Source organism: Alternaria arbusti (genome assembly GCF_024043155.1).
Source record: "Alternaria arbusti strain BMP 1465 chromosome Unknown scaffold_2, whole genome shotgun sequence".
Classification (NCBI taxonomy): Eukaryota; Fungi; Ascomycota; class Dothideomycetes; order Pleosporales; family Pleosporaceae; genus Alternaria; species Alternaria arbusti.
The window spans coordinates 1,474,882-1,502,223 of NW_026249942.1; the positions used below are offsets into that span (position 1 = coordinate 1,474,882).

At 53.4% G+C, this 27,342-nt stretch overlaps 9 protein-coding genes across 9 annotated transcripts; 4 read left to right on the forward strand and 5 right to left on the reverse strand.

Annotated features, from left to right (window-relative positions):
- Positions 1-238: 238 nt before the first annotated feature.
- Positions 239-1,210, forward strand: J4E86_002078 (uncharacterized protein; the record flags this gene model as incomplete). Its single annotated transcript, XM_051442641.1, has 2 exons — positions 239-438; positions 499-1,210. The coding sequence occupies 2 exons, from the start codon at positions 239-241 to the stop codon at positions 1,208-1,210; spliced, it is 912 nt and encodes a 303-aa protein (XP_051306229.1).
- Positions 1,211-4,346: 3,136 nt separating this feature from the next.
- Positions 4,347-8,537, reverse strand: J4E86_002079 (uncharacterized protein; the record flags this gene model as incomplete). The annotated part of the gene is made up of 1 exon (XM_051442642.1): positions 4,347-8,537. The coding sequence occupies one exon, from the start codon at positions 8,535-8,537 to the stop codon at positions 4,347-4,349; it is 4,191 nt and encodes a 1,396-aa protein (XP_051306230.1).
- A 1,592-nt stretch (positions 8,538-10,129) lies between these two features.
- Positions 10,130-11,310, forward strand: J4E86_002080 (uncharacterized protein; the record flags this gene model as incomplete). The annotated part of the gene is made up of 6 exons (XM_051442643.1): positions 10,130-10,369; positions 10,422-10,652; positions 10,716-10,891; positions 10,957-11,103; positions 11,153-11,195; positions 11,239-11,310. 6 exons carry the CDS (start codon positions 10,130-10,132, stop codon positions 11,308-11,310), a joined length of 909 nt encoding a protein of 302 aa, XP_051306231.1.
- Positions 11,311-13,661: 2,351 nt separating this feature from the next.
- On the reverse strand, positions 13,662-14,501 carry J4E86_002081 (uncharacterized protein; the record flags this gene model as incomplete). Its single annotated transcript, XM_051442644.1, has 1 exon — positions 13,662-14,501. The coding sequence occupies one exon, from the start codon at positions 14,499-14,501 to the stop codon at positions 13,662-13,664; it is 840 nt and encodes a 279-aa protein (XP_051306232.1).
- Positions 14,502-16,318: 1,817 nt separating this feature from the next.
- J4E86_002082 (uncharacterized protein) lies at positions 16,319-17,602 on the forward strand (the record flags this gene model as incomplete). Its single annotated transcript, XM_051442645.1, has 1 exon — positions 16,319-17,602. The coding sequence occupies one exon, from the start codon at positions 16,319-16,321 to the stop codon at positions 17,600-17,602; it is 1,284 nt and encodes a 427-aa protein (XP_051306233.1).
- Positions 17,603-17,801: 199 nt separating this feature from the next.
- J4E86_002083 (uncharacterized protein) lies at positions 17,802-20,327 on the reverse strand (the record flags this gene model as incomplete). The annotated part of the gene is made up of 3 exons (XM_051442646.1): positions 17,802-18,226; positions 18,295-20,094; positions 20,144-20,327. 3 exons carry the CDS (start codon positions 20,325-20,327, stop codon positions 17,802-17,804), a joined length of 2,409 nt encoding a protein of 802 aa, XP_051306234.1.
- A 920-nt stretch (positions 20,328-21,247) lies between these two features.
- J4E86_002084 (uncharacterized protein) lies at positions 21,248-21,847 on the reverse strand (the record flags this gene model as incomplete). Its single annotated transcript, XM_051442647.1, has 2 exons — positions 21,248-21,736; positions 21,767-21,847. 2 exons carry the CDS (start codon positions 21,845-21,847, stop codon positions 21,248-21,250), a joined length of 570 nt encoding a protein of 189 aa, XP_051306235.1.
- A 1,633-nt stretch (positions 21,848-23,480) lies between these two features.
- J4E86_002085 (uncharacterized protein) lies at positions 23,481-24,568 on the forward strand (the record flags this gene model as incomplete). Its single annotated transcript, XM_051442648.1, has 3 exons — positions 23,481-23,579; positions 23,667-23,969; positions 24,023-24,568. 3 exons carry the CDS (start codon positions 23,481-23,483, stop codon positions 24,566-24,568), a joined length of 948 nt encoding a protein of 315 aa, XP_051306236.1.
- Positions 24,569-26,166: 1,598 nt separating this feature from the next.
- J4E86_002086 (uncharacterized protein) lies at positions 26,167-26,844 on the reverse strand (the record flags this gene model as incomplete). The annotated part of the gene is made up of 1 exon (XM_051442649.1): positions 26,167-26,844. The coding sequence occupies one exon, from the start codon at positions 26,842-26,844 to the stop codon at positions 26,167-26,169; it is 678 nt and encodes a 225-aa protein (XP_051306237.1).
- Positions 26,845-27,342: the final 498 nt, after the last annotated feature.

The following is a 27,342-nucleotide window of genomic DNA, read 5'->3' on the forward strand; positions in this document are numbered from 1 at the left end:
TGAGGTTACAACATGTATAGTAGCTGCAGTGCGTACTATGGCACGGTAGAATCTTTCAGAGCGAATGCATAGATCGTACCGGTCATACAAAAGAGTCATCTTCTGCGGAAGGGATGTGAGGGCGACTCAGCCAATGTCATGTGCACGTGATCTCGCGGCGGGCTTATCGTCGCGTCTTCCCACTTTCACGCCAGTTCCACCCTGCCTCGCAATCGCAAACCCACCAACAACACCCACAATGCCGCCACTCCACATTAAAACCATAACTCTGGGTGCGTTTAAGGATGTCTTGTCGCGTTACCCTGCCATGGTCCCCGAGAAGCTACGCGACTTGGACGCGCAACGCTATGACATCATTCGCAAAGCCGTAGCTGCACAAGAAGAAAGCGAGAAGCACTTGACGAAAGATCAAGTCGTGACACTCGTGGAATGGAAGCTGTACGTAGTACCATTGAATCGAGATAACATATGCGGTTTTTTGAATTAATGGCGAAACAGGAAGCACGGCACGTTTCGTCCAGCCTTACTAGGCCTGGTCCAAAGCAACACGCCAGAGGCAGTCAAGAAAACAACCAAAAAGGCCTACGCTGCGCTCTGGAAGAGCAAATCATCCCAACCCGACGCCATTCCCGCGCTTAAGATCCTTGTGGGGTTGAAGGGTGTAGGTCCAGCAACTGCATCTTTGCTTCTCTCTGTACTTCGACCTGCAGAAATACCCTTCTTCTCTGATGAACTGTTTCGATGGTCTGTCTGGGATGATGAAACAGGCAGCGCAAAAGATGGAACGGGCTGGCAGAAGAAGATCAAGTATAATGTCAAGGAGTATGAGATGATGCTCGATCGTGTGTCCACACTAAGGCAGAGATTGCGAAGAGGGTTCGGGCAGAGGGATCCTTTAGCGATGGCGATTGACGTTGAGAGAGTAGCTTGGGTACTTGGAAAAGAGGGTGTGGATGTTAGTGTGCAAGAAGATGCGACAGAGGAGGATGAGGGAAAAGACGCGGATGTGCAAGCTGACACGAAGGCGGAGGAGGGTGAGAAGGAGAAAGACGAAGCACAACAAGAAGAAATCCCACCAGTAACGAAAGAGGGCAGCGGTGACGAAGCAACGATTGCAAAGCCCGTAGCGAAGAAAGGTACGAAACGTAAAGCGTCGGAGGCCAAACCACCTGTCGAAGGTACCCGCAAGAGTACGCGGACGAAGAAGTAGGCCCTCATCAGCATATCTCGACCGCCTGACAATCGAGCGCAACTACAGATGGAGGAAACAGGTACCAAGACCAACTAGTCTCCAACATTCAACACGCATCACGCATCTCGACGCTTGCCTGTCACTATATCCGGATCGCAATAATCCCGTTATCGTTATTCCCTTTTTACCAACTCATCACACCGATGCCGCTTATCATCGGTGTTCATCACTCTTCCCTGGCTAACCGTCATTAAGACATGAATATGCAGACCTGACTCTACGTATCATCTTCATCACAGTATCTCACACCGGTCAACGCAGTCTTCACTCAGTCTTCTAGCTCCTTCTCTCGCCTCCGGGGCACGTTTCTGTTCACAGTAACCGAGACAATCCTTCTGATCGGTGTGACGCCCATATGTCATGCATGGAGGGATCAGCAAAACGCGGACATGATGGAACATGACAAGCGACTTGGTGTTTCGTATCTACGGAATTTTTCCCCGTCGAATCAAGCCCTGAACTGGTTTCCTTGGGGTGAGGTAAGATCTGACGAGGTGCCCTTGCTTAGCCTATATCCAGCGACACCTCGTATACCGGAGATGAATATCGCGGGGTCTGGGGGTGATGTTACGTGAGATGCGAGATGTGTGAGGAGAAAGGTCATGGCCAGTGTATGTCATGCATGAAAAGGATGACTGCCACGCGAGAAATTGCGGGGAAGGAAAGAGCCTTGTACACAATGAGCAATGATTTTCAGTGGAAGTGAGGAATGTGATGGGATGTGATGAGATTAGGCGGGCGACATAAGGTTGTCTTAGTAGAAAGTCGGAGTTCGGAGCGTGCCGAACGGGGTATGTCACTGGTCGACTTGATGGAGCAAGTTTGCCGCGGAGGTCTAACGTCGTTGACTGAGATGAAACGGCTCTTGGACTGCGGCAAAGCGCGCTTGTGGAGAAATGGTGGTGGTGATGACTTGCATGGTGGTTTATCGCTGATAGTTGGAACCCGGACTTCGCTCATGGCGCGGCTATGGAGAATCGCAGTCGCTTCCAGGTGACATCAAAGGGATGGAGTGTGCATAACGGACCATTGGCACACATGGCCTGGTCAAACAAGGACTCCCGAAGCAATACTGGTAGTTTTCAGCACATATGTATGTAGCATCAGCTAACACCTCATATGTGTATAGACCTGTACGCATCACTCCATGCGGAAGGGCAGTCTCCTTCCGTGCTCCTGTTTCCTGCTTCGTGATCCGCATTCGCACACTCCGCAGCTCTTTCTGACACCCCATCCAATATCCCCCAAATTACACATTCCTGCACCGGCCTCCAGATACAGAAGCACAACCGCCCCCAACCCCATCACCGCGTTCGCTCCCTGTAATCCAACGCATAGCCTCGGATTCGGCAACCGAAGCGAACGGGAAACAAGGGAGACAACTCCGAACCCAGCGTGCCGGTATAGGTAGAAGGATGGAGATTGTGTATAGTGCTTCAGCCTCGCTAGATCGGCTGGGATGTGAATCCTGGCTTGATTGTGATGAACTGCACCTTCGAGGTTGCTGGCTCAGCATTAGTTTTCTGTCAATGCGCTGTACGCTGTATACGCTGCGTGTATGTAGACGACAAAGAACGCTACTTGTGACCAACCTGCCAGTAGCTTGGGATTGTGTGCTAAGCCCCGCGAAAAGGTCTTTCGCACGCAACTTTTAGCGATGGTGCACATCACCTTACCTCGCTTGCAGCCTCCCTCCACGTCAAACCCAACGAGCTAGTTGCGATCCTGCACGTCAATATAGTCTTTACTCAACTGAGCCTTGTCGACCCCGACCTCCGCGTTAGCCACAACGAAAGCGATTTCTAGCTTACGGTACTTTCCCATGTCTCCGTTCTCATGCAATCGCATCTGGCTGCCAAACATATGCATGTGCGTCTTTTTGCTCGAACCTGCCTTGTGCTAGCCTCAATCGCCCATCGGTGAGACGTCTGCGGGTCGCTCATTCCAGCAGACTTGCTATCTACTTGCGATATGATGACTTGCATACAGCTATCCGTTGTCAGAAGAAAAAGGAAACAACTGCTTGGAGTTTATGCAGGTAAGAGAAGGATCCCCGATCTGTACACCTGCATGCATGCAGGTTCGCGATCGGCGATCTGTGGTCAACATGTTAATGTCGGTAATGTTGGTGGGGAAATTGGATGAGTTTAGGGAATTTTCAGGGTTCGCAACGTCAGGAACTCCGTCTGGGTAAGGCGGCTGTTGAAAAATAAGAGACGGCGGTGACATATTATTACTACATAGATTACTACGTATATACCGCTCGGGAGTCGGTACAATACCGATCGGTTGGGAATCTTGTTGGGAGATTGGTACATGCAGGTGTGTCGCAACAGGAGCGATGTCGGAAATTGACTTTTTCTTTTACTATGGGGTGCCGAGTTGCTAGGGGAGGGAACCGCAGATACGGTTGCGGTTGTGGTTTGTCAAGGGTGGAGATGCTCGATGCATGTCCAACCGAGGTGTGTGGAGAATAGCATCATCACTGAATGCGGTGAAGATCCTCATGTCGGTCAAGTTCAACAAGATCAGGCATTATGCCTGTTCATGCATTATACTACACGGCTTGACAAACAGCCAATATGCTATCAAAGACACTTCAAAGAAGCGAAGAGTAGTAACTAGCTAAGGACACAGTAATCCATCCCCTTCAGTTTGCCATGTGCGGAACAGCTTCCCAGGAAAGCCAAAGCCCCCTTGTTGAGCGCATCGCTTACCGAGGTTATGTTCTCATCGATCATCAACAATTCATCCTTCATTCTCAACCAAACGGAGGCCCAGGCCACACAAGAGAAAAAGTGGAAATAGATACAGAATGGTAATAGTAAATGCTGAGAAGAGAAAAGAGACAACGCCGTCTTTTAATAACGCTCGCCGATGCATGCAGCCTAGATCCAAGCTAAGTGAGAACGCCCTGCGCCTGCCCTTGGTGGTAGTGGTAAAGTCATGTTGTTGCTCTGTAATTCGTATATGTACACACGCGTGAAACGGGAATCCAATGTATGTGTATTCGTACAGCGGGTAGATCTTGGGTATCGTGTAGTTGATGACGGAGATGACAGTAAAGTTGTCAGTGTACGGTATGTGGGTGTTGTTATTGCGATTCAGCTGTACGATTGTCCGCTGGCTCTAGCTCGGGTGGAGGAATCTTCTTGACTGTTCCGTTGCTTCCACTGCGAGTGGATCGCCGGACGTGAATGCTGGCACGAGCAAGTTCGCCATTGGAGACGGAGTTGCTTCGTTGCGATGATGACGCGACAGACCTCTTCTTGCTGCTGAAGTTCAGGACCATTCCGTCGTCGCTCTCTGAATCGTCATCGCTTTCAACAGCGTGGTCGCCATCGTAGCCAGCAGCGTCATCGATAGAGGCCTCAAGGTGATTGGCTGACGCTGTGGAGATCCAGGAGTGTTCATCAAAGGAACCGCAACCAACTTGAGTTGGGGAGCCGGCCGACGCGACCGAGGGAATTGATGGGTTCGATTCGGACTGTGACATGGCAGAGAATTGATCCTCGGAAGAGGAAAGGGCCAACCCGCGGCTTGATCCACCAAGAGGGCTATTCTCAGAGGACTGATCGTTTCGGTGCCAGCTTTCTCGATTGTTATGTTGACTGAAGACTATCTCATCATCTGGACTTGGTGGACATGCAGTCTGTGCATGAGAAGATGTAGGCCGTGATCGTGTAATAGAATCAGTTCGCTCACGGGCTGCTGACTGTTCCACTCCAAGTCGTCGACGGTACTCATCCTTCGCGCGATCAAAACGGTCATCTGATTTCTTTCGTGCAATCGAGGTAGGGCTGGAGGGTCTTTGATCGCCGGCTTGAAGCAGCTGCGGTGATCGTCTAGAATCAGGCGCCATCCCAAGGGTGGGTCCAACTTCTTGACTGTTTGCGATCGCCCAGTTTCGATGCAGGCGGGAGGACAGTGACGACAACGAGGATTGCCGCGACGAGGGGTCAAGACGTTCAAAAGACTGAGCTTCTGAATGGCTAGGCGATGAGCTTCGAGCAATGGGAGACATGTCTTTTAGGGCGTCAGGTTGATTGACTTGGCCGGAAGCACATGTAGTGCTGATTGCCAGGCTTGGGACGCCATGGGCATCGTCGTCTCCACCAACCAGTCTATCGATCGACCTCGCGCGGCTATGTTCTTTTGGGGGCTTCAACTTGTCTCTGCTTCTCATGCTGTTGACCACACGCCGTGGCAGACCACCAAATAGACCACCCAACTGTGAGCCACCAGGTGTGTCTAGAGCCGTTGGGGTACCAGGTAGAGCTGGAGGAAATCCTGGAGATGCGGTTCGACCGGGAACCAGATCCGCTTGACGAATGGTGCTTATGGAAGAGATGGCTCGGTCTTGCATTGGCGGTCGCTGTTGGCTCTCCAGCATCTGGGCGGGTGATGCAGTACGGGAGTTGGGACTGTCAAAGTACCTTGACCGTTCTCTCGCCTCCGGACTCGCTGTAACACTGTGAGAGAGCGGATGCTCAGCTTCACGCGAGCGAGTCAGAATCTCTAGGATAGCACCGGGTGCTAGACTGCCACGTCGGCCTTCGTAGGGCCGGGCGTCTTGACTGATAGTACTACTCGAAGAGTTTGCGCTGATGTTGGGGGGCGCGTCCTGGTTGGTAGCCGAGCTCTGCGCACGGCGCCTTGAACCTGAACTGCGAGTTGTGAAACCTTTGACGAACTCGGATGTCTTTTTAGCGGCTGAGCGGAGGCGGTCGACGAAACCAATAGGGACAACGGCCTCCTCGACATCCTCTTTGGAAATCTGAATCCTTCTTCCATCATAGGACTTGCTAGGGTCTGTCTCTTCTGCCCATGAGATGTGGTTGGGAATACCGGATAGCAGCCACGGGTGGCGCTTGATCTCTGGTATAGTGATGCGACGTCGCGCATCCTTGATCAGCAATCGTCGCAGTAGGTCACGTAAGTTTTCATCAACCTCTTCGTATTCGAGATCATGCGGTGCTCTCTTGGTGCTCGTCATTGGCTGACTGTTGCGTCCGTGTGAGTTGGGCCGCGAGTTTGATTGCTCAGCGACGGGTTTCAGCCGATACCTAGGGATGTAGGGCTCGTCTTCGCTGATGACCTTCATCAGCGTGAATGTGTTTGTGTCGTGAAAAGGCACGCGCCCGTAGATAAGGCAGTACAGCGTGACACCGAGAGCCCAGATATCGATCCCGCCGTCGATGAGGGGAGTCTCTGCGTCAATCTCTGTACGGCAGAGCTCGGGGGCGTAGAAGGCAGGGGTTCCCACAGTCTTCGCCAGCTCAATGGCTTCGTCAACCTCCTGGTAGTCCGACTCAGAGTGTTCGCCGTTGCTTTCATCAGTCTTTTGCCGTCCCAAGTACGACACACCAAAGTCAGATATCTTGATGCGATGCTCCCTGGTTACAAGAAGATTGGCAGGTTTGATGTCTCGATGGATGACGTTCTGATAGTGCAGGTATTCTATACCCAAGACAGTGTCCTTGAAGGCTTCCCAAGCTGCATGCATAGTCATCAGAGGGACGTAATTGAAGTGTTCAGGGATCTCTTCGCCAGAGTCGGTCACACGTGACGAGGAGCTGCCAGCAACGCTCGGTACGCGGCCTCGGATGAGCTCCGTGTCGTAAGGGCCGTACATGGTTCCCTCAAGCCCATCGGCCCAAGAGTTGTTTACCGGCTCAGGCGATCGGAAAGCGGTCTCCATGTGGTCTTCGTGGTGGCCTGCGACGTCTGATCGCTCGCGAAACTGGACGCGGCTGTGCGGACGCTCGTCTTCTAGATGGGATGCTTGCGAGCTACGTCCGTTGTCGGAGCCCTCGTCTTCAGAGTCGGTTGCAAACTCCAAGCTCCAGGGTTGGTTGGAGGAGCCGTCTTTCCGACGTAGGTGAGCCTCTCTGGCCATGCGACGTTGCTGGCGGGCAAGCTTCTGGTGGGCGATGCGGATGATCCTTTCGTCTTCTAACGTTGCACTGTCATTGTCGAAGATGCCCTGGGACTCGCGCTTGAAGCGACGCCATTCGACGAGGCAGATCTCCCTGGCACCCTCAGTCCGCCACTTGACCTCGCCCAGCTCGACGTGCTCGAGTACGATATAGACCTTCTTCTTAGCTGGGTCATCTATAACCTCGAGCAAGCTGACGATGTTGGGGTGGCGGGCCTTTTTGAGGATGGCTATCTCGCGCTTGATCTTGTCTTCGTGGCTGTTGTTCTTGCCGAGGCGGCGACGTTTGGAGTAGCGGTCGACGATCTTGATGGCGACGTAGCGGCCGTGCACCAGGTCCTTGCCCAGCTTGACCTTGCCGTGAACGCCTCGGCCAAGCTCGTCGATGATCTCGTACTGGTTCACAATCTTGCGTCCGGAGACGGGGTCGGCCTGGACATCGGCAATGTGGGTCTCCTTGGGCGCCTGGCGGTGGGTATGGTGGAGCCAGGGCGTGGAATAGGTACCGTCGTCGGGCTGGTCGGGCTCCTGAGAAGGGCGGCGGGTGGTGGGGTTGAAGAGGCCAGGGCTGCTCACCGGTGAGTTGCCAACAGTGCGTGGGGCCGACTCCATAATGTCCCTGTAGTGCTCGTGGGAGAGGCCGAAGGCGCCGAGGCTGGACAGCGAGTTGGCGGCCGAGTGCGAGGGGTGGGAGCTGCGGGAGCGGACGATGGGCGGGACATAGGGCTGGGGGTACTGCTGCAGGTGGAGGGCAGCATAGGACTGGTTGGGGTAGACGGGCCCATCGCGGTGGCGGGGAGGGAGGGCGTAGGGGTGAATGGGGTCGACTGAGTTGGCCCGCACCGTCACGTTGCTGGCCGTCGAAGCGCTCGAGAGGTCTCGCATGAAAGCCGGGCGGTCGGGGGCAGGTGCAGCGGCGGGCGCGGCCTCGTTGACGGTGGAGAGCGAGGCCTGCGAGGCGTGGGCGCTCGTGCTGGGCGAGGGGTTCGAAGACGCGGACGTGTCGCGGGGGATGGGCGACGAGTAGATTCGGAGGGGTTGTGGAGAGAAGTACGAGGGCTCCGGGTCGAGCGTGTGTATCTGCGATAAGAGGCTGGCGTTGAGGGCCTCTGGCACGGAAGGCACCTCGGAGCGGGGCGTGCAGTCGTTCTCGTCGTCCTGGCCTTGACTCGGCGGCGACGCGCCATGTTGCTGCTGCCCTTCTCTTTCTTCACCAAATGCCTCTGGTGCTTCTGGTGCTTCTGGTGCGTCCGCGGTCGGGGGGCACACAGACGACGCCGGCGACGAGTGCGCCTGGTCGTCCCGCACTTCCCCTTCCGCTGTCAGGCCCGCATTCGGGTCGACCATGGCAACCACAGCTCAGGACGTGTCAGCTCAGCAGAGGCGTGCAACCATGCCAGCCCGTCTACGGTTTGTCGAGGCGCACGTCGTGGGCGGATAGTCTCATGTCGCGCTGGGCTGGGCGGCGGTGGCGGTGTCACAGCGAGGGCAATGGCGTGGGTGCACTGGTGCTGTGAATCGACGTCGGGGTGAAGATGGTGGCAGTGGGCCGTGGTGGGCTCAACGGCTCGATATGGATTTGGTTGAGAGACACGATCGGCTCACTTGCGCTTTTCCCTCTGGGGCAGTGATGGGCGGGATAGTCAAGAGTATTTCGGGCCCCGTAGATGACGCTCTGAAGCGGGAGAGACACGCCGGGGCTCGCAGCAAAAGGTGGAGACGCTATGTATCGCGCTGGGCATAGGCGAAGACGCAGATAAAGGCCGTCAGGGCAAACAACGAGGCGCTGCACGGCAAGAGGGCAATGGCACCGGCGACCAGAGGCCTACAATGCGCCCGGTGGAGCGATTTCTTGTTGAGCGAGCCACGAGCGATATGGGCAACTTTTTGTCTTGGGGGATCTGCCACTCGACGGCAGCGAGAGTATCACCTACATGGTGCTAGCATGCAGGTGACAAGAACGGGTATGGCTGCATGCACTAGTCCCTCACTGGCGAGCCCGGCCCTTGCTCTGCCCTCAACAACAGGTGGCGTTCAGCTGTTCGAGGGTGTGGTTCGTTTGCAGCGCCCTCGTCCAAACTGCTCTGCGCAGCGCCATCAGCATGTGCCTGTGTCCTGATCCCAGCTATGTGCGCGCATGGGTCGCCTCTGCCGCCTCCGGTTGCGTCGGCACCCGTCACTTGGGCCCATGCAGCAGCCATTAGATGAGGAAGCGCGATAAGCACCCTGGAGAAACTCTAAATCCCTCCCTGCAACATCTGCCATCATAGCACATGGCGACTGACGGACCCTCTCTAGCACAAGCCCTTCCCCAGATTTACCCTCGCTGAGCGTCAGGTACTCGCTTTGCTTCTTCGTTCCCGCTTCGATATCGCCCCAGGGCTGCCATGTCCAATCTCACGCTATGGCTGCGTCACTGGCGCGCCCCGTATCGTCATTGTTGGGCCGGCACACACAGCCATCGTGCCACGAGCATCCAAGGGGGGGGCAAACCGACGGCTGGCAACAATCCCATCCAGCGTCCTCGCGCCCTGCTGCCTCCCCCTCGCCATGCCACGATGGCGCTCCAGACCGCCTGCAGTCACCGGTAGATTATCAATCGTGACCTATCGTGAGATTGACCGGCCTCGTACGTGCACAGTCGCACGGCGGTGCATGCTGCAGAGGGCCAGCGCAGATGAAGCCGAGTCTAGGCGCCGCCCGTCTCCTCAGCAATCATCGTGAAAGTCCTAATCCGGTAAGGCACGCAGCATCAATTTTCTGCACCGGGGCGCGCTTGAGCACGGATGCATGACAAACGTGACTGCCTGTGCAGCGCGCCAAGGAGCTAGACCACCGGCTTCGCATCCTCACCTCTGCTGCGAATCTCATCTCACTTTGCTCGCCAACCATTGCCCCGGCCTCCCGCCTGTGCTCGCTGTTTCTTGCTCTATTACCCAATGCCGACCCGCACCAACGCTGCGAGGGACACGAATCCGAGCGGGACTGGTGCTCCACCACGCGCTCCGTCCAACAGCTATCGTGACTCGACGCTAAACATCTTCGCTCTGCTGCTTGCCTTCCGCATCGTCAACGCACTAACCCTGCGCTCCTTTTTCCAGCCCGACGAGTTCTTCCAGTCCCTCGAACCTGCATGGCAGCTTGCGTTTGGCCCCGCCAGCAATGCCTGGATCACCTGGGTAAATCCACTTCAGAGTGCTCCAGTATCCCCAGTCCGCTCACCGTGGCCAGGAATGGAGATCCCAATTGCGGTCGTCCCTGCATCCAGCGCTATTCGCTGCCGTCTATCGAGTCGCGGCACATGTTGCTGACCTCTGTGGCTTGACCTTGCCTGCTAAAGCCGAACTACTCCTAGCTGCTCCGAAAGTTACCCAAGCCGTCTCTGCAGCCTTGCTTGATTGCTACACATGGAAACTTGCAGAAAAAGTCTACGGTCGTGGCAGTCGCACTGCCCTTACTACTGTACGCGACCATCCTGCAAATTTAGCACTGCAATCTCTGATATCTGAGCCCACCTACTTCTAGCTTGCATTGTCTGTCTGCAGCCCGTGGCAGTGGTTCTGCGCGACCCGAACACTATCCAACTGTCTTGAGACTACCATCACTTCTGTCGCTATTTACTATTGGCCTTGGCAGGGTGCAGCAACAGCTAGCAAGGGTCAGACGCATATTGCACACCACGACCTCGGCTCCCTCTCAGAGTAAGTCGTGGAATCAAAACACCCTTTGTCTGCTCCGCCACCACTTTAGGCTCATGCTCGTGCAGGTTGCGCCTGTCACTGCTGTTGGCAGCGCTTGCGTGTATTCTCCGGCCCACCAATGCACTCATATGGTTGTCCGTATCCGTCCCAGCTCTATGGCAAGCCTCACATCGGCTGCGCTATGTGTTGGTCCGTGAGATCCTGATTTGCGGGTAAGCCTTCCCTCTCCTTGCATCCGCTGCACGTTTTTCGTCACCATAGTGCAAGGCTCCATTACCGGGCTCTGCGTTCTCTGCAAACTACCGTGCCCCGAGGTCACCAGACCATAACCCGACTGACGATGCTAGCTCCGCCGTCCTGGTATTGTCAGTCGCGACCGATCGGCTCTATTACAGGGTCTGGACTCTTCCGCCGCTTAGATTTCTCTATTTCAACATCGCTCAGTCGTTAGCCGTATTCTACGGGAGGAACCGCGGCGACTACTATTTGACCGAAGGTTTGCCGTTGCTCCTCACGACATCGTTGCCATTTGCCGTTGTTGGCCTGTGGCAGTCGTTGAGGGGCTTAGAGCCATGTAGCCCAGCCAAAGGCGACAGCCCGGGTAATACAGCAGCTTCAGGTCAATATACTGCGGGCAGTCAGATACTAAGCCGTCTGTCATGGACGGTGATCGTCATGACTGCTACGCTGAGTTTGATATCGCACAAGGAAGTTCGCTTTCTGTACCCAATCCTACCCTTCCTTCACATCATCGCCGCCAGGCCACTCAGCAAGTTTTTACCTCCTCGCGCTGCGCTATCGCACAAAGCAGTCGTCCTGTTCTTGCTTGCTGTAAACATCCTACTTGCAGGCTATGCCTCTCAAGTTCACCAGCGTGGAGTCATCGATGTACTCGCCTATCTCCGCCATAAACATGAAACGCGCAACAGCCTATTATACGTTCATGGCAATAGCGATAGTAGCGTCGCTGCTGTGACCAATACAACAGTCGGCTTCCTCATGCCCTGCCACTCCACACCCTGGCGCTCCCACATCATCTACCCTGAAATCTCCGCATGGGCTTTGACGTGCGAGCCACCCATCGACATACCGCTCTCGCAGCGCTCAACCTATCTCGACGAGGCGGATGAGTTCTACATCAAACCTGGCCCTGTAGCTTGGCTTCGGGCTAACATGGAAGATATACAGACGATCAAGGCGAGTGGAAGTAGGTCTGGTCAGCATTGGATGCGCCAGGATCCAAAGTTTAAACGCAAGTACCGGCGTGAGTGGCCGCAAAACCTTGTTTTCTTTGAGCAGTTGGAAGGGACGCTAAAGGAGTATCTTGAGGGCACTAGGTACCAGGAGTGCTGGAGGGGTTTCAACAGCCACTTCCATGATGACTCGAGGAGGACTGGTGATGTGATTGTTTGGTGCTTGGATGGCGTGTGAGGCGCAGATTGCATTCTTGTATAATACTGTAGCAAAGTAACTCTCGTAGTGACATTATCTGTGAATCATCTAGATAATGTGATCTCCCATCAGTGCTCCTTTACATACCACGCAAGATGTCATCTCATCTGATCCTCGTCCTCAAAATACCCAGGTCAACTATCCAAGCCATCCAAGTGTCTTCGACTTATCCCTTCCTTCCCGCTGAGCCCAGAAGCCGCGTCGCGACGATTTCGTGACAACGAAACACGCCCAGTACCAAAACATCGAGCAGCAACTATCCCATCGCGAACCTGCGTAAACGGTCCAGAGACATTCTGAAACGCGAACTCTTCATCACGACATCCACACTCCATAGACGACACAGTCAACCATCCCGTCTAGCTCCCAACACAATGACCTCATCGACCCTGCAGATCCACAACCCACAACCCACAAACATTGCTCTGGATCCCAGCACACCGGACACGCGTCCCTGTACCTGACGATGACGATCTCTTGCCACAGAATCTAAATGTACATCTAAATCTAGAACACCATGATCGTCAGGGCAACGAAAACGGGGTCAGTCTGGACTTCAAAAGTTGAACTGGGTAAAGAAAGAAGCAATTTGATGATTAGTGTTGTTGCTAAGCGGGGACCCGAACCGGACCCTGACACTTGAGCGGAGGAAAGGGAAAAAGGAAGACCACTGGGCATATGCATCGTGTTTTTGGGACCGAGGGGAAGGCATTTGAGAAAAGTAAGGCTATAAGGGGAAACGCAGAGCATGTCATACAAATGAAAAAGGTGAACAGGTCTAAAGCCTACATCAACATGTAAACATCTAAAGTAGGTGATCTAACGTTGATGTAGGCTGCAGACCTATTCAGTTTCCTCCTGGTTGAGGTGAATGGGCGCGCAGGCTTCACGGTGGTAAAAAGATCGATGAGAAGTCTGGATTCAGTGACTGAAGCTCTCGTATGAGACGCACAGTATGAGACGTGTTGATTTTCTTGCAGTATAACATAGGGAATAGGTTCCTGGTAGACCGATGTTCTTTGTCGGCAGTTGCCCCCTCTTCCGATAACAACAGAAACCAGTAATGTTCAAAAGCAACAGACCAACCCAATGCACAATGAATGAAAACACATCTCGCTTGGAGAGAAAGAAGCCATGTTCTAGGCCCCAATTAAAAAAATTCAGAAAATCAACGCCATGATCCCAATGCCCGTTGTTGGTGGTAGGCTTATTGAGCCTGGAACGCCGCGCTGAAACCTCAACTGAGCCGGCAAGTGATCCGGCATGCACTATGCTCCCTTTCGAACGCCTAAGAATGCAATATGACCCAAGGAAAATATCAAGCCAAAGCGACTGCCTTTGCGCTGGTGCTTGAGCTGACTGAAGCCGGGGGTGTGGGTGGTGCAATATCGATCGCAGGCGCAACCCAGCCCTCCTTGCGAGCAATCCACATGACCAAATTGAGGTCAAAATTCTCGAAAAAGACCTCATCGAGGAAGCGAGCCTTTGCGCCGGCGTAGGTATGGTATTCCTCGCGAACTGTCTCTGGATCGACGCCGAGGATCCTCCGGAAGCAGGCGATGGTGCATCCTGTGCGGTGCTTGCCCTTGTTGCAGTGGACGAGGATCGGGTGGTTGGTACGGTCCATGATGAGGCGCAGAGCTCGTGACATTTCGCACGATTCGACGCGCACTTCGCCTTTGTTGGCTTTGACGTGAACGTGGAAGTGCTGTATACCGGCCTCCTTCATGAAGTTTTGATACTCGGGTGAGAGTGGCTCAGGAACCAGGGTGAGGATGGTCTTAATTCCGGCTTCCTTAAGGTATTCGTAGTTCTCCTCTTTTGGATAGCTGCTGCGATAGACGCACCCAGGGAGAACTGTGCCGTAGTTTGATGGAGGAGTAAGTGACTGTAGGCGTTCGGGTGCCGAGCGGATGGAGACGGCCGGTGTGAGGGTGCCGTAAGACTCGGCTGTGCAGGTGATGGAACACTGGTGACCCTGAGGGTCTACGACGACCTTTAGATCCTCGTGCGTGGTCTCGCCCGCGTGCTGAATGAGCCCATCGCTTGCAGAGAGACCGAGAGAGGCGACAAACTCCCTGATCCTTTCGAATACGCTCTCCTGAGCGTTCTGGTCCTGGCTAGGGGACATCGCGGAGTCTCCGTTTGACGAAGACATGTTGAAGCGCTGCGGAGCTTCGGGTTCGACTATGAAGGAGGGTATCAAAGGTATAGGTTTGAGCGCAGCTTGTGTTGTACTCGGACGATTTGTCCTATACCCTTCACAGCGCGGATTTTCGGATGCGGAGGTGCTTGGTGGTAGGCCTTGTCGAGTGCTCTTGTGTGCGTTGAGGGTTTGGAAGTCTGAGTTGGGAGGATGCTCGAAGACAAGAGACACGGGGGCAGAAGCCGACGCGGGCAGCCTATAGTCTATTAGCCAAATGCTCGTACGTTAGGAGGATAGCTCCGAAGTCGCGAGCTATGGGTCGTCGCCGCTGTCACCCACGGATCCGGCGGTCGAGTCGAGCGCGCGGCGAATGGAAGGCCACCCATTGAAAATGCGGCAGTTCACACAGTGCTGGTGACAGTGCAGCTTCCAAGGTCGCGTGAAAGAGTGAAACTTACTTCGCTGTTACCGGCTGGTTACAGGACACATCTTGCGAGCGTCTTGCGGTGATGCAAAGAGGCGTTGATGTTCATTGTGAGTGAGTGAGGTAGGTAGAGTGTACTGTGGGCGGAGTGGTGTGCGCAGTAGACGGATATTTGTGTGGTGATGGCTCGGGGCGGTAGCGAAGGATGTCAGCCGTAGTTCGCGGGGAGTGAGAAGTAGTGTATTATAATGAAGGCTGGTGTTGTGGAAGAAATCGGGCGGGTCGCCCTAGCGCGCCTTTCACTGGTCCGAGCCAGATGCGTCGGAATCAATCCGCTGGCTTGGACCGCCGGTTCCAGGGTCCGCCAAGCGCCGTACGTCACTTGCCGCACCTTCCCAACGGTACTTTGGCTATGCAGGAACGCAGAGCATATAATTCATCGACAGCAATCTGTGGGCTGTGTGCTAGTTCAGTCTTCTGGTACCAGCAAACAGCGCGCGGACCCCGCACCAATCTTGTCGTGCCTTGCCAAATGACGGCAAGCACAGAGCAAGCGCCAGTAGCACCTGGGCAGTGGGCAAGCTTCGCTAAATTCGCTTCTGTTCCAAGGCGAACCGCCCCGCTGCATGGCTCCGACCTGGGCGGCGCGTCTCAACACTGTCTCGCTCCCGTGCCTCAGCGACAGGTTTGATACCTTCCAGCGCCGTTGACCTCGTCATCGCTCCACTCGCAACCTACGGAGCGGTGGGTCTCTAGTGCTTGGGTGAACCACGAAGTGTTCGCCAGAACCGCGCGGAAGAATCGGCACAGAAGAGACGCCAATAACACAGTAAGCGCATCAAAGCATTACTGTAGACGGCAAATGCCAGTAGGCGAAGCTTATGGGCCGTGTTCCCAGAGCAAACCGACTATGCGAATACAACGATATCATACTTCGCCTTTGCCCAGCTTCTATGCCATCATCAAGGCAATATTCATAGCCGTTCATCCCGAGTTCTCCTGCTGCCCGAGTCTTGTGGCCGCTTCCTCATCATTGCAACCGCGTAGCCAGGGCCTGGACGCTCAGTGGAACTTGGCAGAAAGTATCTCGAAATCTCTATGACGACTCCGCGACATTCCGTAGACATTGGCTTATTCGAAGGGGTCAACTGCAGACCGCAGTCGGAGGTCGCGGCACGATTTCGTGAAATTTCTCTGAGTTGAATATTTCAAAGCTCCATCGCACCACTTTCACGTGAAGACTCTCATGATCGGCAGCTAACCATGAAAGGCTAAGCCTCATTTCCCCGGAGTCTGTGCGTCTGACATGCTGGACCTCGGTCACTCCACCAAATACAGTAAACATCGTGACGTTTCTCACATCCTCAGCGTATCCCAGGGGTCCCACGTTCTCCAATTGAGCATCATGGAGCCTCCACGCTCGACATCCCGATCGCGTCGCTCTTACCCGAACCTCCACAATCTCTCCATAGCCCCGCTCAGCGCCAAATACCCTCTCGATGCATCCGTACCACCTTCGCCCGACGAGCAAGGCACGCGCACTCCTCGGACGTCGTACATCGCGCAAAAGTCGGCACCTACAACGCCAGGTGTTCTAAGCCTCAGCCAGAGCCGCAGCAGTTCACGGCAGCGCCCGAAGAAAGCATACGCATACGACAGCTACTTCGTCAACCCCCGTGCCGAAGTTCGCGACGTCGGCGACATTCCAAAAGCAAAGAGTACCAGTGTTCTGCATCCCGGCGTCAGCTTTGCCGACGAAGTGCTCGGAGTAGATGATGGGAAAAAGAGACATCATTCGAGGAAAGGCACAGCGCCTCTGCCGCCGCACTCACCACTCGTAAAGCATCATACCAAAGAGTCAAATGAAGAGTGGCTGCACCGCGCTGGCTTGGCAATCGCCGGCGAGACGAGGGAGAGCAAGGGACAGGGTTGGCTTGTGAGACGAGAGAGCTCCACCAGTCTAGTCGGACAAGGTGACGAGTACGAGAAACGCTCTTCACATGAGGATAGGCCCATGGCTCTACTCTCCGGCGAACATGTCGGTGACGCAGACTTTCCTGTGTTCTTCTCACCGCGCATGTCCAGGGTGGGAAGTCGCATCCCCAGTCGCGTAGGCTCCCGCGTACCCAGCGCACGGCAGAGTCGACGGGGCAGCAGAGTAGGTAGTCGGGCCGATCTCATGATGTCTGCCGGATCGAAACCGCAGTCAGGAAGAGCCAGCTTCGAAATCTCTGAGCTAGATGAACGCTTCATTGAGCCTGACTTCATCGAAGCAGACGAAGAAAGCGATGGCGACGAGGAAGAAGTCGCTCGTTTGGCGCGCGAACGCGGGTTCGGGCTTGGAGGCTGGATGGATCGTCTCATCGGATGGACACTGTTCTCTGTTGACGAGGACAGAGAAGCGTCTGATGAGGATGGTGTGGAAGATGATAGGAGCTTGCGACTAGACAATCTTACAACGGAGGAGCTGAAGTTACGCCGCGAAGTCGAAGCCAAGCGACGTAAGCTTGAACGAGAAGCTATCATTGCTGCGTCTGCTCTGCGGAGACAAGAAGACGATGCGACAACCACAGATACAGAGAGCCGCCCAATAACCGGGGACTCGCAGCGTACGACGGCCAATGAAGAGGTCGGCGGCTGGCAAGATGCCGCGTGGCTATTGAGCGTTGCTTCGAAAGCTTTGTTTTGATCACAGTAATTAATAAGTCAACAATTATACCCAAGTTACTCAACTAGGCAGTCATACCAGCGATTAGATTCCCCCGTAACTGCAACTTGCTGCTATAATATACTCGTTTACGGCGCTGATTAGGTTACTCTATCGGCACTTATATCCTCAGCACCCAGTGTTCGGCAATACTTCTTGGCCTTGTCCATCTCGCTGATTTCTACTGCATCCTCAATCCCAGGTCTACCTCACCTTGCCCGTCCGACATACTAGGCGGTCTATCCTCCTTCTTCGTACCCCAATCACTCTCCGTATCTCCCAGCACAAGCTCCAGCGTCCACCCTTGCGTGAAGAACTCGTGTCCAATCCAGTTCTTCGTGTACACCTCGCCATTCAGCTTAGCGCTCTGGATATAAATGTTCTTGTACTCCTTGTCGAAATTGGTGTTACGAATGGTGGCAGTAGCATTCGTGAGCTTGTTAGCTATGGAAACGGTGGGGAAGAAAGGCGGAATGATAAAATAGACGTTCTGACCCGGGTTAGGGAATAAGCCAAGCATGCTGAAGAGTGCGAAAGATGCCATGCTTCCCGAGTCGTCGTTGCCTGGAAGGCCGCCGGGTGTAGCGTTGAACCGTGACGGGATGTCTACATCTGGTGTTAGCGAATCTAGTCAAACCGGACACTTCCTTGATGTCTGGTGTGGCAGGACTTACAGTAATGTGCCCTCTCTGCACTCAATCCAGGTCTTCCTGCAAAATGAGATAGATACACTGTCAGGAAGACTGGCTCGTTTCCTATATCCGCTAGGCCGCTGGTATGGAAGAAATCCAGTCTGCGCACAAACGTCTCGTCGCCCCCAAGTAGCTCGATGAGTTTCCCAATATCGTGCGGGACGAAGAATATATACTCCCAAACACTGCTTTCAAATGTCTCAGACGGATTCGACGTCAATGAACAAAAGTCGGTCAGCGGACTACAGGCAATGGGGTCTTGGTAGCCCCATGTTCCGTTTAAGTTCCTGGGTTGGAAGAAGCCCGTGAAGCCAGTATCTGTACCGTTGATCGAGGAGGTTTGGTCGGATTTGAAGAGGTTCCGCCAGTTTGTTGCGCGAGAGAAGTACTTTTCAGTCGTGTTTTTACCGAGCCCCTTTGCTAGAGTAGCGAGATTGAAGTCGTTGTAAGCATATTCCAGAGATCGCGATATACTTCTCGAGTTCGTACCAAAGCCGTAAGGATCAAAATCAGACACCGGGATGTAGTTTAGCGATTTCCAACTCGTCAGGCCGCCACGTCCCTCTTGACTCCATTCCAATGGCTCGTTCTCGGCGTCATTGACGATAGCTTCGTAGGCGAGTTCCCAATCTATGCCTGTGATGTTCTTGACATACGCATCGACTAGGACGTTATCGGCGTTGGAACCGCCCTGTGTCCAGCCTTTGCAGGTGCTCATCATGCAGTCTGGCAGCCATCCACGATGCTTGTACGTGTCAAGAAGACTTTGTACAAAACTGGACATTATCGAAGGCTCCAGTACAGTAAGGAAAGGCAATTGCACGCGCCACATATCCCAGAGACAGTAGAAGCTGTCAAAGTACGGCTCATCGCTCTGCCAGTGCGGGTTCTCACCCGTGTAGTTCTGAGGAGATATCATCGTACGGTAAACAGCGCTCCAGAAGCTGGTCTGTATGCTCGTGTCCACTTCTCCAGTGTCGATGGTAATCGGTGTGAACTTCTCACGCCACGCTTCCTCGGCCGACGTGACAAGTCCGTCAAAATCAAAAGAGGGCCCCGGAATTTCCCTCTCAGCATTTTGGCAGGCCTGATTAGTACTGATGAAGCTCAATCCCATCCTTGCTAGCACCGGTCCTGAGAGTGGGCCGTTCAATCGGATGAATCCACCAGCTTGGACGTAGAACAAGTTGAAGCCGCGCGTCACGTAAAGTTCCTTTGGTTGCTCGCCGGCTCTGTCGTTGACCCATACTCCAGAATCCTTGACAGTTCCTCCGGAAACATCGAGGCAAAAGTATGCCATATAAGATCCCGCGCCGAAGCTTGGTAAAAAGGTGGCATTCCCTCTCATTCTACCCGATTCTTGGCCGGCATCGGCCTCGATGGTAACAGAAGCGTTTTGTCGACTCGCCCATAAGTCTGTCAGATCAAGCATGATGAGAGGATCGTTGCTTCCATTTCCATTAGATGCTGCGGAGAAGTCGAAGCGAAAGAGCGCAGCATATTCCGAAACGGCCATATCAGCGTGTATGCCGTTTTCCAGTGTTACTCCAAAGTAGCCGGGTCGTGCTTCGATTGAATCGTTTCGATAAGGAGTTGCGCGTGCTGTAATTGGAAACTTGCATGTGTTGATGTCATCGCCTGAGCACAGTTGCGGAAAGATGGGGAAGTTGCCTAAGCTTGGATTTCCTCCTGTTCCAGAGTCATGTAAAGCTGAGAAGCCAGTGATGTTGCTTCCGTCTGTGGAAAATCCCCCGGTATTCGCGCCATCCACATCCGCAACGGCTGCAAGGTTTTAGCAATTGGCTATCAATGTTGCGCTCCTGTAGCCGACCTTTTGCCATGCCATATGGTAGTGTTGCGCCTGCGAAGACGTTTCCTCCATCTCTACTACCGATCAATGGATCGACCCATTGTAAAGGATCGAAGTCGGCGGTTCGCTGCGCCAGTGTTCCTATTGTCGTCGACAGCGCTGCAAGCTGTGTAAAGGTCCAGACATAACAGCATAGCCTTTCCATTTTGAGATACAGGCTCGATTCTTGTGCCTGTGGGGTTGTGCCAAGATTATTGAGGCGCGTATTATTGCGTGTTATTGGGTTAATCGTTTCGTAGACAGGTCATGGCACGTGTGATTGCGTCTACGGTTCAAGGTAGGAAAGACTGGCCGCACAGCGAACGCAACTCGAGCAGGAATGATCGATCAAACGTGCGAGTAGCGACTCTATTAAGTCATTCCAAGTACCACATGGCGAGTTGACTTGCGTCGGGGTGATCGCAGCTCAACACTGTCCTAGTGGGGTTTATTGCGGGGTAAAGCAACCGACCGTCTGGTACTGCAACCTTAACTGCATGGTAGGTAGCATCTAACAATCAGTGTGAATGCCTTCAAAGCGCGCGCGACAGGACATGAAGTTGAAGGTCTGAGTCCACGTTCAGCCTTGCACAGCTATCTCGCCGTAGCGTCTCGTCTTGTCGCAGGCCAAGATCGCGCCCAGTCCTGCTTACCCCACAACCGGCTCCTTGTGCTGCTGTGGAACATGTGACCCTGCCGCAAAACCTTATGCAGCGGTACGGAAAGCGCGAAGGGATTCCGGTGGTCATGCATCGAACCAAGGCCATTACCCCGAAATGGAACCACCGACAGAGGGAAGATCGTCCCGATCGATATGCTCTGCGCAGCACTTACGCAGTGCCGGGAGTCCAACGAAGTTTAGGTGCTTACTATGAGCTGTGCTGTTCGATGATTGGCCTGGATCCCCACGATCGTAGTGCTGCCCTCGCACGGGTACACGACCCGGCCAGTCGGAGATCTCATGGGAAGAACAGGCGCACGTGTGCCTTCCATTAAGACTGACTCTTCCAACCTCCCTTTCCCATGAGAGCTCCAAGCCCATAACCCATGCACCCTCAAGAATGAAGAACAGTTTGGAGCCTAATTTCACCCATCTTTCCGCTCCAGATTTCTGCCACGTATGATTTGCACCGTCTCGCATCGGTCTTGCAATACGACGACGTCGTGGTCATCATCCACGTTTGCTGTGAGGGTGACGTGAGTTTGCGCAGTCTCCCATCCAGTAAAGACAAGCGCCTCGTGAGTTTCCGGTGCATCGCATCGCCAGCCGTGTGCTACTTTGAACGTGTGGTTGCCTCGGAGCTGTTGCGCATAGCTTGTGACAGCCCTTTCAAGATCCTCGACGCACTCTTCCTTAAAACGAATTCTCTCCATTGCGAAGACGGGTGCTTCTAAAGGAAGCAAATGCATACCATCTAGTTCCACATGGACAGTCCAACAAAATTGGAGCATATCTTCTTGGGGGCCGAGAACCTCGTCTCGCGCTGGAGATTCTAGGAACCTAAAGTGTGCTTCCAAATTTGGCCATATACCCAAAATGTAGATCAACTTGGGGTCCTCGATGCAGTTGTAAAACTGTGAGCTGGTATGCAGTTTCTCTCGCACGGCTGACAGGTTCTCAAGCAATGCGGGATCGTCGGCGGCAACATTTTCGAGACGCAATTGAGTTATTTCGAGAACCGCCATGCTTCACCAGGACTGTGAAGAACGCAGAGCTCGTGTCGTAGACTAGAATTGTGCTGTAGGGAGGATGTGTATGAACGCAGTGGTGATGATGGACGGGGAGAACCTGGAACACGGCCGGACGGTGACTAGGGTAGGTTAGCGCCTTGGCATTCCACCCTACGCCGCGCAGCGATTGAGATTGAGGCCAGTCGGCGGCTGCTTCGACACTCTCGCTGCCTGAACATCATCTGTGCCTGGTACGCCTCGCAGGCTTGAGATGGTAATGTTACGCGAAATCTCCCAGCCTCGGTCGATCGAAAGGATTCTATTGGTGTTTGCGGAAACTTCGCATGACCTCGCAGTGCGCCCATCGACCACCGTGGCCACTACGTTACATCACAGCATTCTCTAAAATAGTTGCATGCAAGTACAACTATTATTAAAGAGCTCTCTGGTACATGGGCTCTTGGTGAGTCAAAGGCGACGCCATGTGCACTTCTGCGCCCTTCCAGCAACCCATCTTCTGGACGCCGCCAGTGTCAAGGCAACCTATCGGCGCACATCTTCCTCTTGGCGATGCTTGTCGCTATCTCGTAATGCAAAAATAGCCTGTCAAATAGCTGCAGGCAACAGCGAAAGCTAGACGTTCCATGCCATCGTTGGTTCGTGATACAGCGACGTCATTGCGACAGAGCCAGCATCAGCGGAACGTGCTTGGGATCATCTCGAGGAAGGTGTCTTGCGATTTTGATTTGGACTCGCAAAGTAGGCCTGAAGCGGTTGCAAGGCATAGACGCTCCGCCGGTTGATGCATATCAGCAGCACAGCCCTCAGAACCACCAGACGCCATCTAACGGTATAGCTGCATACCGGTGAGCTGGCTAGTAACCGGAGACATCTAGAGCTTCACCATGCTAGACCACTTTGGGGACTCTGATTATCAGGGCTCTAGGCGAACTGCAATTCTATTAGTCGGGGCCGTCTGTTTTACAGTATAGTGCTGTAAGCCCGCCACGGTTCAGCCGTAAACCTGGCGTCCCCTGATTAACGGACCACCCACACCCGCGGGGTCGCTTCATACTCCCGCTCTCGGCCCCCAAACTGTGCAATCCACATCTTTAGAGACATTCGATGCCGCATACAGCAGAGTATATATTGCCACAGGGAAGCGAACCGCAGATCGCAGAATCCTTCTCATACTTCTGATATCAATGTCGTCTCCACAGGATCACGGTACTGTAGTCGAAAGCTCTTCGAGTGACTCACCGACTTTGTCGGATAGTGGGATTGGGAGTGCGCCACCGATGCCTCGCAGACCAATTCCAAGGAAAGGACACACCAAATCCCGCCGCGGTTGTTTCAACTGCAAGAAAAGGTACTCTAGCGATGTTCAGGCGTTCGTATTGCTCAAGTATCCTAATCAGAGCACAGAAGGATCAAATGTAACGAGAGACACCCTGAGTGCCACCATTGTACCAAGGCGGGATTGCAGTGCGAGTATCCAGCAAACATCATTCAGGCAATGCAACGTTTTCCTACTTCACCGCACCCTCAGGAGAGAGGCAACCTAGGATCGACGCCAGGCGTCTTCGTAAGTGTACTTGAAGCGTGCTTTGAATGGTATAGTAACTTACAATCATAGTCCATGGCAGACATGCGTTTGTTCCATCATTTCCTTATTACCGCCTACCCTCATCTCCCGGTCGGAGCCGACAAGATTTGGATCACGGCGATTCCCGGCTTTGCGCACAATGTATGTGTTTTCCATTAGTGCCCGAAAGACATGAAAGAAGCTTCTTTGGCTATCCGCGACCGTGAAAAGGGGTGCTAACTGTTGTAGTACGAGTATGTCATGCATTCCATCTTGGCCCTGGCTGCGTCACATCTGGATGCTGTAACGCACTCGGGTGTTGCAGAACAAGCCATACAGCACCGAATCCTCGCTGTCAAATCCCTTAACGAAGCGCTCTCAGTACCCCCAACGACTCCCTGCGAGCGAGATGCGAGAATGGCCGCGGCTTTGGTACTTGCTTTCCAATCAAGTCACCTGCAGGACGGCATGGCAGAACTCATGACGATGGTCCGTGGGTGCAACTTGATTGCAGGCAACAACATGATGTTCATCGCCGACTCAGTCTTCAACGTATGTACAACAACCTGTACAAGGAATTGAAGGCTCACACTGACCCCCTCTAGGCATTCTGCGCTGATTCCCACCTCGAGAGAATGCAGAAGCGGATCGGAACATCGAGGGTGAGCTACTTCAACCGCGAAGATCTCGATATGGCATCCTTATCCCTCGACCTTGTCCAGACCTTGAACATGTCCGACTGTGAGCGGTCATACTGGGAGTTGCTCGTGTGCACAATCACCCATGCGTATGACCGCCCACCAGAGACATATCAAACCTTTGTCATGCTCTACAACACACCATCCAAGTGGACGCATGATGAGTTCCAAGCCTTCATCGATCCCAACAACAGTGTTGCGCAGATTCTGCTGGCTCATTTCATCGCGGTCCAGGCTATTCTTACACCAATTCTCTACCTTGAGAGAGTGGGCTTTGAGGGTGTACATGCCCCTACTGCCGTGCTGAGCTGGATCGAAGGGATATACTGGAATATACCGTGTCGCATGAGGCATCATGTGGAGTGGCCCAGACAAGTGTCGCGGTATCCTTATACTCGGTTCATGGGACAGAAGGAAGTAGAATATTGCGATGTAGACCCCCTTCTCATTTGACATCGTCGGCACATTACACTTTTATTGGACTCTTTTTGTTACGCACTATCGAGTCCGTGTATTACCTACGAACAACGGCCTTCATGTACTACCAAGATACCCGCGATCGCTTTGTAGCTTCTACTCGCAATTCATTTCACTTTATCACAAGTTTAAATTCACATTAAACATGAAGAAATCGATTTTACCAAGACCTGGATAACACAGCTGCTTTCCGGCATACTTCCAGCCTACACAATCCTTCGCAAGACATTCGCAACACCTTCCCCTTTTCTAAACACTATCCGCAAACCTCACAAACATCTTCATCCTCCATCGTCATATGCTCATGATATTCTCTCTGCGCACGCATATCAAAAAACGCATGGCCAATACCAATCCTCGCATACCTATCCATAACCGCCTTCCAAAACGCAGTTGGAATCTTCTCCGCTGTCTCATCTTCCAAGTGCATACCAGCGGTTGCGTTATGAACTTCCCCCGGTCTGTATTTATCGCAGTGATAGTCCACGAGTAGACGCCTCAAGCGGTCGGAGGCGTCGGTGTGAGAGTGAAGCTTTGTATACGCGAAGACGACGGTTGGGTAGTACGGGGTTATTCCCGTTGCGAATGCCTTGTCGACGAACGCGTTCCCTACAGCTTCTGCGAATAAGGGGATCAGGTATTGACCTGCAAATTCCAGGCATTGGGCTACGAGCAGGCAATCCCATTCGGAGGGTTGTGGCAGTTCTTGTGTGTACATCCAGTCGACGAAGATTTCGAAGACTTCGAGCTCTACCTTTTCGAGACATATTGGAGTATCGCGCGTTAGGTGTAGCTTGAAGACGGTGGAGTAGTGCGAGAGATAGTCGGAGTGGAGCAGATATAGCTTTTGTTCGGTTCCAATCTGGACCAAGACAGTACCATATTTGCCTTAGCGTGCGATTTTACTATAGTCGAAGTTGATCGGCCGTTCATGGCTGCAGATATGAAAGTTTCGTTACCTCATCCGGGGTAGCTGTATATCTGCCTCTGCAGGACGCTTTAGGGACTGTGACTGTGGCAGTTGGTTGGCGGAGGCCATGACGACGATCTTTGACCTGTTGTAGGCGAAGGGTCAGGATGCAGGAGTTGTAGTGTATGTTAAGAGCAAGGGAATGAAATCTTAATTTATTGCTGTAAAATTTGCGTGCGTTCGCTGCGCAATGATGTTGGACCACTGGCTAACCAAGGTATCTTGGGCTTGGGACCAGATTATGAGAGAGTCTGAGGATTGCGATCTCTCTCATTTGATGAGGAATACCTTTTGCGTATGTAGTGGTTATGTATTTCGGGAGTCGTGAGTGGCTCGTCTCGCTCTGCGTCACCGCAGTACCATGGATGGGACCAGATTATGAGAAGTTCGGCCAATAGGAAAGCTGTGGTTTGTATTCGCGAGTAGTATAGTGATACACGATATTATTTTATACGGCCCTCGAAGCGTTTGTGTCATGTGCTCTTGCGATATTGTTGCTGTGTAGTTCCCAAAAGAATGTAGTGCAGTATACCAGGCCTGTGTACCGTGCCTCGATCAAAATCGGATCCCATCTGACATCGCATCCGTCTGATATGATGCCAAATCACGCAGACATACTTCCAAACCATTTCCTCATCAAGCTCTTCCTCCCCTTCTTCAACTCGTCAACCTCCTCTTCTACTACGACAATCTCCTCCAGCCTGCCCACCCACTTTGCAGGTCCCCGCTCTCTGACAGCTCTCTCCTGTGCTCTGAGCCAATAGTCCTGCTCCATATTACGATCATTACAGGCATTAGTATACCACTCATGCCACTCCTGATGATCCCAGCCGCACCTGCTCCCGTACTTCTCTTTGACTTTCTTCGCGAAGCCCTCGACCTCCGTCTGCGCGCAGGCCGAGCAAAGAGTCTCCTGCGGCAGAAACGAGGTACCAGAAAACGGTGTGCGATAGTAGATGTAATGGTTCGAGTATGGTGTGTAGTAAGCCTTGCAGTGTGAAGACGTGCAAGGACGGAGCGTGTATCGCCAATCCCATACTTCTTCCTGCACCCCGGGTTTCGCTCTTGCGTCATTGCTTTTCTGGTTTAGGGGCACGGGAGGGGCGCCCAACACTCTTTGCTTGTGCTCTCGTACTAGTGCGGCATCTTTGCTTCTGCGGTCTCGGCGGAAGTTTTCTTTGAATATCTCGAACTCGGAGGCTATGTCGTTGAGGGTCTTGCGTCCGGCGCTCTGGCGTAATTTCTCGTATGCGTGCTTGCATGCTGTGTTGGCTTCCTTCATCTCTTGGCTAGCGTGGCGCGGACAATAGCCGTGAAAACGAGTTAGGTCGTATGGGCCTTGGGGGAGGTAGTAGTTCGATCCTGTATGAGCAGGTGTGTAATGTAAGGTACATGATGGAAACAAGCAAGGTATGTAATGGTCGAGAGGGTTGTATTGGCCTGGCGGAGGACTACAGGGGGACAACGGTGCCGAGGCTGCTGGGGCAGATTGTGTGGACATGCGTGAATTCGCGGACAGGACGGACTGATAGGAAACTACTCGGGATCTTGAGCTTAGAGTCGGGGGTTTGTAATTGGCCGGTAGTGGTATTCCGGTCCATCTCGCATCCGATTCTTGGTTTGAAGTTGACTTGATCGTGAGGCTGCTCACACGCTTTCGCATGACTTTGAAAGATCCACTTCGAGACATGGGAAGAGAGTCGGGACGGTGGAGACCTGGCGACTTTGGCGTTCCCCATGCTTGGAAAGTATCGATCTGATCCATCAGAGTTGTGGTCGG